We start from the raw sequence: 14,301 nt of genomic DNA, 5'->3' as shown, positions 1-14,301 counted from the left end.
CCCAGGTAAGCAGAATACACATACTGAGTGTGTGTGAGGTCATAGTGTGTGGTTGTTTTCTTTGCCACAGAAACATGACTATGGATAATTCTGGCCTGGGAGAGGATAGTTCACGCATATTTAAATAGCATGAATAGCAATGGTCAGATGAATTGGCTTTAAATCCTGAGAATTGTATTGTGTATGTACAGTATGCATGTGATAGAATTGAATTGAATTTAGATTGCAAACTCTTTTTTTAAGAGTTTAATTACATGTCACACACAGACAAACTGAACAATGTGCACTGCTTTGTGAAGTACCAGCAGTGACATCACAGGCAGAACACATGCGGAGGCTCTTCCTGTAATGGTGGTTCAGCCAGCCTGGAGCAGAAAGGGTTAATGTTTGCTCGGTTGTTTGGAACACACTGACATCGGCCCCCCTGACTCCGCCCCCCTGTACCCCTCTCCCATAATGCTCTGTGCTGTCTTCCTCAGGTGCTCTGCAGTGGTGACAGCAGACCTTTCTCTGTGAGCTTTGACAGACAGAATCGGATCTGTCTACACGGGGGTGGGATTCTCTCCTTCTCTGTCTCTTCTCTTCATCTCTCTCTCCCTCCCTCCCTCTCTCTCTCTCTCTCTCTCTCCCCCTCTCTCTGTCTCACTATTTAAAACTGGAAACTCACAGTACTGGAGGGTGATGATAGCAGCACACTCTCTCCTCCCTCCTCTCTGTCTCTGTCTCTCTCTCTTTCTCTCTCCCCCTTGGTTCCATGTTTCATTGTTGAGCGCAGAGATGCTGGCAGCTAGCTGGGAGTAGCGCAGAAGACAGGGAATCAGTGTGTGAGACGAGATGCCTGAACTTATAGAGAACTGTGAAGAAAACTGTGCCAGCGCTTCAGCTCATTTTGTAACGGAATACATCGCTCTGCCCACCTCAGACTGCGCTTTTTTGTTTCGTTTATTTTTGTTTTAACAGCCTTAAGAAGAAGAAGACTTTCAGAACCAATCTCTTTTCACCACCTCTTCTGACACCTCTTTGCCAGCAGTAGAAGAATTTGGGGCTTTGTGCACATTTTCTGTTGGACTGGATCTGGGGATTTATTAGATTTTGTTTTTTTTTACCCTTCACCACTTTTTCGCCTTTTCGATCTCAACCCCCCCCCTCCTGAGGTGCAGGCAGACCCCCCTGGTTCGGCCCTGCCCGGCGCGTAGGCCCTCCCCACCCCCCACCCCGGAGGAGGATGACGGACACGCTGGCGTCCGAGGGCGAGCTGGCCTCCGTGTGCGAGGGTCTGGAGCACTGCGGAGCGGGGAGCCCCGTGGAGGAGCGCGCCCCCCTCAGGAGACCCCCCAACACCGGGGCCAGGCTGTGGGGCCGCGTGCGCAGCAAGATCCTCCGCCAAAAGGTCTCAGCCCCCTCGCTCGCCCACGCAGCCTAACGGGCAACGCTTACTGCTACAGAGCCTGAGACACGGCTCTGTCCCGCTACCTCTCTATCTCTCTACATCTCTCACTACTTCTCTCTCTCTCTGTCCCGCTACCTCTACCTCTCTCTCTCTCCCGCTACCTCTACCTCTCTCTGTCCTGCTACCTCTACCTCTCTCTCTGTCCCGCTACCTCTACCTCTCTCTGTCCCGCTACCTCTACCTCTCTCTCTCTCCCGCTACCTCTACCTCTCTCTCTCCCGCTACCTCTACCTCTCTCTCACTCCCGCTACCTCTACCTCTCTCTCACTCCCGCTACCTCTACCTCTCTCTCTCTCCCGCTACCTCTACCTCTCTCTCACTCCCGCTACCTCTACCTCTCTGTCTCTCCCGCTACCTCTACCTCTCTCTCTCTCCCGCTACCTCTACCTCTCTGTCTCTCCCGCTACCTCTACCTCTCTCTCTCTGTCCCTCTACCTCTCTCTATCTCGCTCCCGCTATCTTACTCTCTCCCTCTACCTCTCTCTCTCTCCACCTCTCTCTCACTACTCCTTTCTCACTACCCTCCTCTCTCTCTACCCCCCTCTCCCACTCTCTCTCACTACTCCTTTCTCACTACCCTCCTCTCTCTCTACCCCTCCTCTCTCTCAGTCTCAGTCTCTCTCTCTCTTAGTTTAACAGGAGGCATCAGGAGTGCTATGCTGTGAAAATGCCTGGCTGATACTGAATCTGTGTGTGCGAGTCTTTGGAGGTGTGATCTCCACTCTCTCGTGAGCTGATTAAGGCTGAACTCTGTGCTCTGTATTACTGTATGTGAAAGTAGGGGCCAGACCAGGCAAGGCATCTGGAGGGCTTTTGACACGCACAAAAGCTCTCAGTCTGTTACTGGTCAGGCTTCAGCTGCACACACACACACACACACACGTTGGGTGCACTGAAAATATTGCCAGGACATTCCATGGCTGTTTCTGATTGTGTAGGTATTGTTTGATAATTATTAATTTTATTATGACGATGGCATCGGCTCTCTGGGCTTGCAGTATGCTTTTACTGTCTCAACTTTGTTCCCACTTCCACACAAGCTATGGGGCCAGAGCATCTTATCTGCTGAGAAAAGGTGTTATATAAGATTGCATAGGTCTGCAGCAAAGGTGATGGTTGACCTGGATTCCTCTGGAGCAGGGTGCTTGAAACAGAACTGTTCAACATTAGCTGGAAATTACAGGCGCAGAACATCTCGGTTTGAGTGTTTTTGATACCGTAGGCTGAAAAGCGCTCAGGTGTTTGCAGGTGAGGCTTTTATTGCTATTCAAATTCCAAAACCACTTGATGCAGATGGCTTTTTAGGTGTTTGTGTGTGTGTGTGTGTGTGTGTGTGTGAACTGTTAGCTAAGGGAAGTGGCGCATCATTACCACATATTTGTTTTTTTTAAGGTTGTACCCAAGTAGTAAACTTTAAAACAGTTTTACATTTTACTCTAATAAAGTATATGTGGTCCCCATTGGACCCATATAAACTCTTTTGGCTATTTTACTGTGTAGTGCCAGGAACCTGAAGGGTTAAAGACAATGAGGCAGAATCTTCCCTCGGACATCTCAGGGAGGTAGAAAGGTCAGAGGTCAGATCAGTACAGTGGAGCGAAGTGCTGCACACATTAATCCCTGTGTGTGTAGGCAGCACACTGAGAGGAGCACAGATGAGCCTGTCTAGGGAAGAGCCGAGGGGAGCTCACTGACCCGTCATGAGAACAGCAACTGATTTACCTGCTACCACAGACCCAGCGCACTGCATGTCCACTGCATTTCACAGCTTCCTGGGCCGCACACTGTAAAAGACCGAATTCAGCCTGCCCTGATGTACAGTACAGGAGGCACTGTACAATCGAGTATGTACAGTATGGTGTGGTATGTTCCCTGGATGCTGGGATATATTGGCAGTTGCTCCATGTCGATACGTTCTGCAGATTGTCGGAAGACGTGAGAGATTTCCAAAAAATGCGTTCCTTTGTGAAACATTCTGGCACACGGGAGTACATTGAAACCGCTGGACCTGCGTTCCAGCAGAGCTTTCAGAAATCGATGCCTTCAGCGAGCAGTTCTCTCAGCGCACCGTAACTCATAACTGTTACATAACAATAACGTATACATTCCTAACGTCACCTTGCAAAATCACATATGAAACTGACACTTTTACATGCATACATACGTAACATTTTTTTCCGACACAATGGCAAATGAATTGAAGTGATTAATGTGTGTGGGTGCGGGTTCGATCTTGCGGACCCTCTGGCATCCTCTTAGGATAAAACCGTGAGCATCGCAGAGCTCCATCCATCAAAAGCAACGTGCTGCAACTATAGGAACGGCTACAAGAACGACATTCCCAAAGTAACAATATTTGCTGTAAAAGTACAACTTGGTCTTAGAGCCAAAATCTCATTAATAACTTGTACATGCGTGTATCTGTACAGCAAATGTCTTAATCAGTTTAGAGTGAGTGGTCAATAACTACACCCTGCGATGACACGCTGCTTTCTTTGAGGAAGAGTCCTGCGGTTGACGTTGCTTTTGTGAACGGGATGGGGAACATGTCATTGAAACAGGTGTTACTGTTTCAACTGCAGAGCTTTCCCTGCCCTACGTCATGCTGAAACCAAGGGGCTCGTTGTGTTTTGGCGTCCATACTCATGACCTTGATTTACCTGCTACCACATACCCAGCACTCTGCATGTTCAGTGCATTTCACCAGCAGCTTCCTGGGGCGCACACTGTAAAAGACTGCATTCAGCCTGTTCTCATGTACAGGAGGCATTGTACAGTCGAGTATGTACAGTGTGGTACTCGATGCCAGCGCTCAAAGAGATGTTTCCATCCTCCGAGAAGTTTTCCTCTGCTTTTGTACGAATCGACTGTTTGTTCTGGCACGGAACTTCGCATCCCTCCACATTCCCCAGCGGCTTTCTTATCTCCTCACTGCTTTGCCTGTTAAAGCTGCAAAGCTTTGAGCATGCCTGCCGTCAGCCTCGAACCCCTCTCTGTGTGAGTAAGGGATATGGCAGCTTTAGGCTGTGATCCTTGCGGTTTTGTTTGCATTGGCCCGGGTCACTGCCCGGGCCCCAGCGGGGGATTTCCCTGCTCCATCCAAGGCCTCATCTGGGTCCCGTTGTCCCGTCCAGTTGTCCCGTTCCCCTGTTGGAGCAAACCCCTTCGCCTGCCTGGTGCGTGGTGGCTGTAGTCTACCCTCACCCCCTCTGGTGTGGAGTTACTCCATCAAACCCTGTTTGAAGTGCATTTCAAAGTTTGCACAGTGAGACCCTTCCTGAAATAGAACCTGTGGTCCTGGAATCGTGACAGTAAATCAAAACAGTCTCTTTCCCACAGAAACCCAGGGACTGTTGCCCATGGCCCATATGTTTTAACTATGTATTTCAGGAAGGAGATCAGGTCTCCATTTTGCTATTTTTTAACATAAGCTTCAATACAGGGCCATTGAAAATGATCTTTGAAGACTGTTTGGGGTGACTGCTTATTTGTAAAGCACCTATGGTTTGTCTCTTAACACACTGAAACAGAATTACCAATAATTACCTAAAATATACCCGATAAGACTTCTTCTAAGATAAGTAACATAAAAATGCAAGGACAGCCTGTCTCAACTCATCGCTTGCTTACTGTTTAAGTAGGCCATGCATAGACAATCTCTGGGTAAAGAAGATGCCTTGAATCTCAGGCACAGGTGCACGTGATTCATTTATAATTTAAAAACTCATGCAAATCCGATGGATTTTTTTGAGGCATACGGCTCGTTCCTTTTGATGGAGACACGGGGGTGGTTGGTTATGGAGACGGGGAGTTAACAGACCCTGCATGTCTTTGCTTCTCTCAGAGATGGTTCTTTTCTTGTTACCGCGTAATTCTAAGGTCACGCTGAACATGTCGTGTTTTACCGAACGCTTCGGGAGTTCGCGATATACTGCAAGCCTGTAGCTATGCACGCAACGAACTGGGGCAAAGTCTCCTGGGAATTTTAATAAAAGATGACTTACTGGGGGATACCAAACAAAGGAACGAGAGAAGTTAGTTTTGCATTAAGGCTTTCTTTTCTTTCTTTAAAAAAAACTCCATGCATTTCTATACGATAATGCCCAGGAGAAACTGGAGAATTTCACTGGAACTGCAAGAGCAGCTTGAAAACTCGTCCGGTTCTCCAGTTTTTTCTGGAACACAAAAGGGTTAGTTTAATAGATGCTTATTTACGGGATTAATGGTTCTCCCCTAGTGGTGATGATGTAGAGGTCAGTGCCAATAGAACAATAGGTAGCACTTTCTATGAACCATTCTACATACGTTACTGTTAAACTCTGATATGGCAGGTTACAGCAATATTGGCAGATTCAATCATGTAACTGAAGCTAACTGAATCTCTTTTCACGTTGATTGCCGTTGCTGTAATTTTGAATTATTTTATTGCTGTTGAAAAAAAATCTGTATTCTATAACAACATCCAGAGCTTTTGCCACTGAAATGTCTTCAGAGCACTTTATCACTTTCTGCTGTTTTTATTGTCACGCCAATTACATTTCTCTGCTGTTCAGAGCCAAAGCAACTTTAAGAAAAGCAGTGCAGTCCTTTGACATGAGAAAGTTTTTTAAATCTTGCTTTGCTTGCACAGAGCATTAATCCATTTGTCATTGGCTGCTACTGTTATCTACCATTGGTCTTGGCTTCCATTTGTCTTTTATAATTTAAAATATTACTTAGGGAAGCAGTACGCAGTATCACGTTATCATTCCTTTTAATCACACATGATAGTTCAGCTGCAGGGTTCAGTTCAGTACTGGCAGTATCTGCTGTGACATAGGCATGAGATTTCAGTGCAAAGAGGGTGTAGACTCCACCATGCTTGGTTTCCCATAATCCTGTGGGGCTGCGGTTCACTGCGTTTTGTTTCCAGTCCATTAACTGCGGGGAAACGGCAGTTAACCGCATAAATTAGAAAGATGATTTCCTGGGAATTATAAACATTCTCTGTTGCCCATGAATTCAAGAGCGCTCCGTATGTAGTTTTAAAAAAATATTTTTATTTTATTCAGGCAGGAATGCAGAGAGGCTTACTGATAGATATTGGATCTCAGTATGGAATGCACCTTTGTACAGTAAGTCACTGTGGCTTGACGTGTCTGCTAAATGACTAAACTGAACTAAATTGCTACAGCAGGGAATGGAGGCCCCTGCTGTACAGTGGGATTCGTGTATGGGCTGAGAGTCACTGCATAGACTACACCCCACAGTCTCACTGCATGCAAGTTTATATTAAGAACACGTTCAGATTTTCTTTTTTTTCTTTTTGATTGCTCTGCTTAAGCTTTGGGTTTTTGCTGACAACATCACTTCGGTTTGCTTTATTTATAAGTAAATTTATGCAGGCTGGCTTTAAGGGTGGGGTTAAGATCTTTTAGGCTTCATTTTCGTTATATTCACGTCCTGAGAATATGACGTTGTTGTCAACGTTTGAGTCTATTTTTCGTTGCTGTACGTATCAGGCACTGTTTTCTTGTTCACCCCAGACCAAATCCTGGCTGAGGTGCACCAAGGCCCTCAGCCCCTGCATTCATCTGCTTCACGTTAAACGCACTTCAATGCGCGGGACTGTTTGGCAGGGAGTGTGTGTGAGTGTGCGTGAGTGTGTGAGCGTGCTGGACGGATCTCTGAGAGGAGCAGGCCTTTCAGCCTTGGCGGCGTACAGCGGAGAAGACACGATGCAGTAAATCACCCACAAGCTCCGGGTCGCCCGAGCACCAGGCCAGGCTCTTTCAGCGCGAGGAGGCAGCCAATGTAAGCAGATGTCAGGCTCCCGGAAATTTAATAAGAAGACAAAATGAATACGCTTTAACCTGGAGTTCCCCCTGGGGGGGGGGGGGGGCGGTTAAATATAGACCAACTATGTCTGGGAATTTCCGTCAGGCATGGGAAAACTGGGTCTTCTTCGCATTTGGCTCCAGGAATAACCCGGTTAGGAGGGGAAACTGTAACGCGCTCCTGTTTTGCTGGCCGTGGATGAAAGGGGCTTCGGAGAGCAAGGAGAGATGTTTTAAAAGGGAGATGTTTGTGCAGGTGCTGGGAAGGAAAAACGCACAGCTACCTAATGTAACATCGCTCAACGAGAACATTTATCCTGACATTTGTCCTAATTAGACTGCTTGCCGTTCTTTCACTGGTCCTGGGAGCAGGATGGTGTCTCTGATGTGTGGGAGAAAGACAAAAAAAAAGCTCATGCGTCTCGATGGAGCAGTCAGTCTGAATGAGCTCCCGTTGCTTGAAGAGATGCTGCACATACCGTGTTGACTTACACAGTTAAGAAAACAACAGCCATAGGAAAAAGTTAAAAGTTAAAGCTGACATGAAATTCCATCTGTTTTTTCCGTGTCTTAACAGATGGATGCAGAAACAGTGCAGTCCAAGAACTGGCAGATGGATGTCATAGAAATGAATGGGGTAAGAGTGGCACTCTGTGGTACACAGGGGGTTGTATAAGCCTTTCTAGGCCATGAATTTCTATATCCTGACATGACAACACTGTAAAGTATTCATGAAGGAATACATTTGCATTAAAAAAAAGAAAAAACAGCTAGTTGTTGGATTATTCTCTCTCCTTCAGATCAAAGTTGAATTCTCAATGAAGTTCACTGGGCGGGACTTGACCTTGAAGAGAACGCCTTCCAAGAAACAGAGTGGAGTGTTTGGTGTAAAAATCAGTGTGGTCACAAAGTAAGAATCTGGGGAATTTTCAATGTGAAATCACTCTACACTGTTAAATAATTCAGCCACTAAAAAGCTGAGCTTTGAACTATGGTATCAATTGTAGGCGTGCTGGTTTTATAATATCTACACTCTTTTTCATGATTTTCTCCTTTTTCAACCCAGTTTGGAACGGCCAATCACGTTCATGCTGCAACGCTCATCGCAATCTCTGTTTATCCAATTAGGAGAGTATTGGTTACAGTGTGGTAATGGAATTTAATGATATGCGCCATGGTGGTTACAGTGTTGTGTCACTCTGCAGGCGAGAGTGCTCCAAGGTGCCCTTCGTCATCCGTCAATGCATCGAGGAGGTGGAGAAGCGGGGGATTGAGGAGGTGGGGATCTACAGGATCTCAGGCGTCGCCACAGACATCCAGACCCTGAAAGCTGCGTTCAACACAAGTAAGAGAGCATATATGTCTACATTTATTCATTTTTGTCCAAAGTGATTAAGGAAGGCTCCAATGGAAACATCTCCAAGTGCAGAAGACCAGGATGAGTACAGTCACCAGGTTCTCCTCTCGTATGAATCAGATTGAGCCTCTTGAGTCATCCCTGTGTCACCATACAGGGCACTGCAGGTTATGTGTGTTACACTCCCCCACAAACCAGCAACTATTTCACACCCTTCAGTTCACCCAGTACTGCAGGAGGTAGATAACTGGAGTGCAGGCATATCTCATACCTGTGGGCATCTGGCATTGGGTGGAAGGAGAAGGAGCTCTAGCTAGCTTAAAGCCACCTTAAGCCTGGTGTCTCCTGGTCATATGATGTAGCCAAGGCTTGAATCTACTGCAGCAGTGCCCAGCGCCTTCACTGACTGAGCCACTAGGGAGCTTGGAGTCATCATGATTATTATGAGAGCATGGCAGATTGCTACCTCTGCAATGCAAGCAGAGCATGTCGCTGGATCTGTAAGCCTCTCTGTTCTAAGGCCAGTATAAGAGAGATAATAATAGTTCCGAATCTAGTTCACTGGAATCAGATCCACCCCCAAGACCGCTCGGTCCCTCTCTAAATGCGCCGGTTGTCTCCGCAGACGGTTCCAAAGACTTCCCGGTGCAGCTGAGCGACGTGGACGTCAACGCCGTCGCGGGAACTCTGAAGCTGTACTTCCGCGAGCTCCCAGAGGCCCTGCTCACTGACCGGCTGTACCTGCCCTTCCTGGAGGGGATAGGTACGGCAGCGCTCACCTGAAGAGCTCAACCCTGCAACTATGCAATAAACACCAGCAGTGTCTTCCATTTAATGGGGGGGGGGGGGGGGTGGACCATGTTTCTGAGTGACAAAGCTTTTCCCCAGAATCACTCCTTAAATATTCCCACTATGACACTAGTTTAACCCAACACTCAAACCTGTGCACTTCAAGCTTACAATCTAGAATCCAGTGGGGGAAACTACTACTGTCTATACACTGCTGTTATCAGTGTAAATATTAGCCATACACTTTGTTTTATTTTAAAAGTACAACCATGCAGACAAAAGGTAGAATTTCATTGTTGAATCAGCCGTGATAGAGTTCATTTTACTCGGACAGAGTACACTTCATTTAATATGGAATCGCATAAAGCCTTCTCCTGGACGTTCTACTGTGTTTGTGATCATTTTAAGGCTATGACCTTGGTGGAGAGGTTTAAATTAGTTAGTGGTGAGTGGGTGCACGGCTGTACAGTGTTGCAGTAGAAGTTGTGGCAGAAGCTGTTCTGTGTTGTGTGTCTGTCTGTCTGTCAGTTGGGTACTGGCAGTCTTCCTGCAGTCTTCCTCTCCTCTCCACAGCCCTGTCTGATCCTGTTGCCAAGGAGAGCTGCATGATGCATCTGCTTTGCTCGCTGCCAGATCCCAACCTCTTCACCTTCCTCACACTGCTGGAGCACCTCAGGAGGTGGGCCTCGAACGACCCAGACCGGAAAAGAATGGGAATTTAACCTTCATTATAATTACATTAAGATATCCCTTATGCGCATTTTACACAGGTCTTACAAGGTCTTGTACATACAGCTGTGTGTGTGTGTGTGTGTGTGTGTGCGTGTTTGTCTTTGTGTGTGTGTGTGTTTGTCTTTGTGTGTGTGTGTGTGTGTGTGTGTGTGTTTGTCTTTGTGTGTGTGTGTGTGTGTGTGTGTGTGTGTTTGTCTTTGTGTGTGTGTGTGTGTGTGTGTGTGTGTGTTTGTCTTTGTGTGTGTGTGTGTAAGTGTGTGTGTGTTTGTCTTTGTGTGTGCGTGTGTGTGTGTGTGTGTGTAAGTGTGTGTGTGTGTGTGTGTGTATGTGTGTGTGCATGTCTGTGTGTGTGTGCGTGTTTGTCTTTGTGTGTGTGTGTGTGTGTGTGTGTGTGTGTGTGTGTGTGTGTGTGTGTGTCCACTCATATTAACATTCTGGACCCTGTAACCACTGAAGGGGAAAGCAGCGGTTTGTTTTCATTCTCACTGCTGCTGCATGACTTCCAAATTTCCGGATCGGAGCCCAAATCCTTGTGCTCATTACTCTGCTGTAATGACATGCACAGGGAAATCCCCTCAGACCAGTGTCACTCAGACCTGCTTTCCTCATTAGACACAAAATCCGGGATCACTTTAAACTAAAGAAAAGCGAACCTCCGCAACCCTCTCTATTCGGCTCTTTAGCGTTCTATTTGGCTCTTCAGCGTTCCATTTGGCTCTTCAGCGTTCCATTTGGCTCTTCAGCGTTCCATTTGGCTCTTCAGCGTTCCATTTGGCTCTTCAGCGTTCTATTCGGCTCTTCAGCGTTCCATTTGGCTCTTCAGCGTTCCATTTGGCTCTTCAGCGTTCTACTCGGCTCTTCAGCGTTCTACTCCGCTGTGCCGTGCTGGAATTCCACTCTCTCGCTGACGCTTTCCAGAGCTCCCTGTTCACAAGTGCGCACTTCTCATCAAGACAACGGCCCTTCCAGTCCAGGATGCAGGACTCATGTCACGATCGATTCCAGAGTCTCACAGGAAGCCCTCACTCAGTCACACGTATCTGGTCAGTGTCTGTTTCCAGGTATGGCAGCAGTCTGGGCTAGCTGCGAAGCATCTGCCCCCTGTGTGTGATGCACACAATACACTTTGGCGCCATCTGCTGGTAAATGTGTGAGAGCAGATGGAAAAATCCATAATTGTAGCTATTATAGAAAGAGTAACAGTAGTTAAAAGCAGTGCAGATTTGAAAAAACAGGAGCATATTTCAGTCACAGAGTCATTAATTAAATGTTTGAATAACATTTATAAATGCCAGTTCCACTGTAGAGCAGTTACAAAAAGAACGTGTAGCTGAAGCTGCACTGATCTGACACTGACAAACTGATGATGAAATTCTGCAGAACATAAGGAAAACAGCACTGAGGATGTGGAGAGAATGCCACTGGCACTCTGTTCAGCTGTCAGATATCAATGTTCACTTTTACGTTCAGTGTTAAATTTTATGATAAAAAATTATGACCAAACATTTTGACCATTGCAAGACCATGACTAGTTGGGCAAATGCAGCTCCTAAAACAATAGAGTGACCTGAAATATATAGATATTTTATTTTGAGAGGTGATGGGAAAAGGTAAATAAGTGTGTTCAGACAGCTTTATTCTCTGAGAAACAATCAACAATTCCACCTTTTTCAGCAAACGAAATTAACACTGAGCAATTGGGGGGGAACAGAACAGTAAGTACAGAAAATACTGTACTTGATTCACAATGCGTTTGGTGAAAACCAATGTTTGTGAAATAGTGACACCTGCTGGTCTTTCTGAGGATTGACATTCTTTCTAATAAATGAACTGAATATTTGACCAATTCTGAACCAATGCATGGACTGGCGACCTGTTCAGGGTGTATTTCTGCGTCTCGTCCAGCGCATGCTGGGATAGGCTACAGCACCCCCCACAAACCTGACCAGGAATAAGCGGGTATAGGTAATGGATGAATGGATGGATGAACCAATGCCCCCCCCCCCCCCCTTCCCTCCAGGGTGGCAGAAAAGGAGCCGGTGAACAAGATGTCCCTGCTCAACCTGGCGACCATCTTCGGCCCCACCCTGCTGAGGCCGTCGGAGGAGAGCCGCAGAGGGCACATCGCCCTGCTCTCCGACCTGTGGTCACATGACGTCATGGCGCAGGTGGGCCCTGGGGGGGGGGGGTTGGTTTTTGGTAAGAAGGTGGTGCAGTGTGGTCCCTTTCTAGTGAAACCTCTGCCTGGATTCAGTCACTGTTTGATCTGTAAGAGTTAACTTTCAAGATTGAAATTTAACCTTTTTAAAAATTATTTTCAATTTTGCTGATTGCGAAACTCAGCTCTATGTGCACATGAAGAAAAAAAAATTAGGGCTTTCATTTAATTGCCAGTCAAAGTCACAGTCACAGAAAAATTTTGACTGAATCCCAACCCTCTTCTTCTGTCAAGTTAAGACAGACCGCATCTGGTCTCAGTTTTGATTAAATAATAGTAAGTAATAGTAATGAAGGTAAGTTGTTTGTGCAGTTGCCGTTGGTGAGTTGCTCGTGGTGATGTTCTTGCGTGTGGTTGTGCAGGTCGCTGGGCCACTGACTCAGGCCATTGTCTGTGTCTCCTGCTAGGTCCAGGTTCTCCTGTATTATCTCCAGTGTCCCTCTGTGTCCTTCTCCGAGCTCAAACGCAGCGCCCTCTACTCCTCCGACGGATAGCCTGGGCCGCCATTTCTGCAGCGGCCATTTTCATTATGCCTCTCGTGTGGCTGCTTCAGCAAGAGAAAGGGGGGAATCTTAACCGAAGAAACAAGAAGACCTGCTCTCCCTTTGCTTTACCTAGTCTTGAACGCGTGTCTCTCTTGGGTGTTAAGTGTCAGTCTAAGCCCATCAGGTTTGAATGATTCCATCCAGGCTTTTCGCTCCTGCCCAGTTTAGCCCTCGTCCTTGCCCACAACCCCCCCCCCCCCCCCACTCCCATGTGTGTGCGTGTGAGTGTGTCTGTGTGTATGTGAGTGTGTGCGTGCATGCGTGCATGTGTATTAGGGTAAGTCAGATTGTGGAGAGTCAGGTTGATATTAAAGTCCAATGTTGGGGTTCAGTGTGACATTAGGAAAGGATTCTTGTATTTATTGGTTGTACTTCACATGGCTGTCCCACATTCTTGTTGTTAGCATAAATGACAAGCGGTAGAAACTGGTCTTTGCTTCTGTACAGTACATCAGCATCAGCTAAGGACCAGAGACTCACAGAAGCCAGGTTTGATTGTCTGCATCATTACCCATTACTTGCTTACCCATTACTTGCTTAAAAGGTCATTGAAGAAATTCCAGAGAAATTTACATATTTTAGAAATTGTGATTTGCTCAGTGATTTATCTTTATTTCTGTTCACATGAATGCAAATGTGTACACACTCAGTAATATTGCACATGTTGAAATGTTAGACAGATATGATATGATATAAGGACAGAATATGATAACAGCATTCCTTTTATGTGTATAAAAGACAATTTTTCCCTATTTATTTATGTGGATTGTGCGCTCTTGTATCAGGTAATATCTAACCTTCGACAACAATCTTTATTTTTACTGTGTGTACTGTACAGTATATAAATATGTGGAAGTATGCCTGATCATTGGTTAATCACGTGCATTGAATGTTACAGGAGCATTTTTAATTCAGATTTGTTCAGAATAGACTTAAATGTACAGCAATGATTACAGTAATCAATCTCACTTTGTACGTTCGCAGATAAGTTTTCAAGTTTTCAAAGGATCTGTGGAAAATGTTGTATGAATTATGACAATAAAATAGTGCTTTGTGTAAATGGTGCTTTACAGTGTGTACTTGTGAGTGTACTTGCCCTTGCCAAAAGATTGGCAATGTCCTAGCCAGCCCACGAGAGGGCGATGTGGGATAAATGTTGTTGGAAAAGGGAGTAATTGAGTAGTCTGTCAAACTGAGTATGGCAATATTGCTTGTTGCTTGAATTCTGTAAATTCGTTCATTAATTAAATCTGTTTTTATTTCATTCCTGTTTTAACCTGCAGACCTCCGTATTTATAGTTACGATTTCCTTTAAAAAATTAACATCAACATATGTTAATTACATAAAACTTCACTTATAATTAACAGACGGACACATACACACCTTTCTTTCA

The 14,301-nt window shown here is 45.9% G+C and overlaps 1 protein-coding gene across 1 annotated transcript; it reads left to right on the top strand.

Annotated features, from left to right (window-relative positions):
• Positions 1 to 498: 498 nt before the first annotated feature.
• On the top strand, positions 499 to 13,972 carry LOC118209102 (active breakpoint cluster region-related protein-like). Its single transcript, XM_035384250.1, has 8 exons — positions 499 to 1,390; positions 7,844 to 7,903; positions 8,067 to 8,176; positions 8,472 to 8,611; positions 9,249 to 9,386; positions 9,986 to 10,091; positions 12,165 to 12,312; positions 12,770 to 13,972. Exons 1-8 carry the CDS (start codon positions 1,226 to 1,228, stop codon positions 12,854 to 12,856), a joined length of 954 nt encoding a protein of 317 aa, XP_035240141.1. The 5' UTR covers positions 499 to 1,225; the 3' UTR covers positions 12,857 to 13,972.
• The last annotated feature ends 329 nt before the right edge of the window (positions 13,973 to 14,301 follow it).

Source organism: Anguilla anguilla, chromosome 12, assembly GCF_013347855.1.
Source record: "Anguilla anguilla isolate fAngAng1 chromosome 12, fAngAng1.pri, whole genome shotgun sequence".
Classification (NCBI taxonomy): Eukaryota; Metazoa; Chordata; class Actinopteri; order Anguilliformes; family Anguillidae; genus Anguilla; species Anguilla anguilla.
Note: the sequence above shows the minus strand (reverse complement) of the source record. Positions and strands in the feature narration are given on the sequence as shown.

What these genes read in the sequence shown, in the direction of transcription:
- LOC118209102 (XM_035384250.1), top strand. Translation starts at nt 1,226, where the DNA reads ATGACGGACACGCTGGCGTCCGAGGGCGAGCTGGCCTCCGTGTGCGAG. An exon ending in ATGTCATAGAAATGAATGGG is followed by an intron (nt 7,904 to 8,066) that starts GTAAGAGTGGCA and finishes TCTCTCCTTCAG; the next exon opens with ATCAAAGTTGAATTCTCAAT. An exon ending in CTGCTGGAGCACCTCAGGAG is followed by an intron (nt 10,092 to 12,164) that starts GTGGGCCTCGAA and finishes CCTTCCCTCCAG; the next exon opens with GGTGGCAGAAAAGGAGCCGG.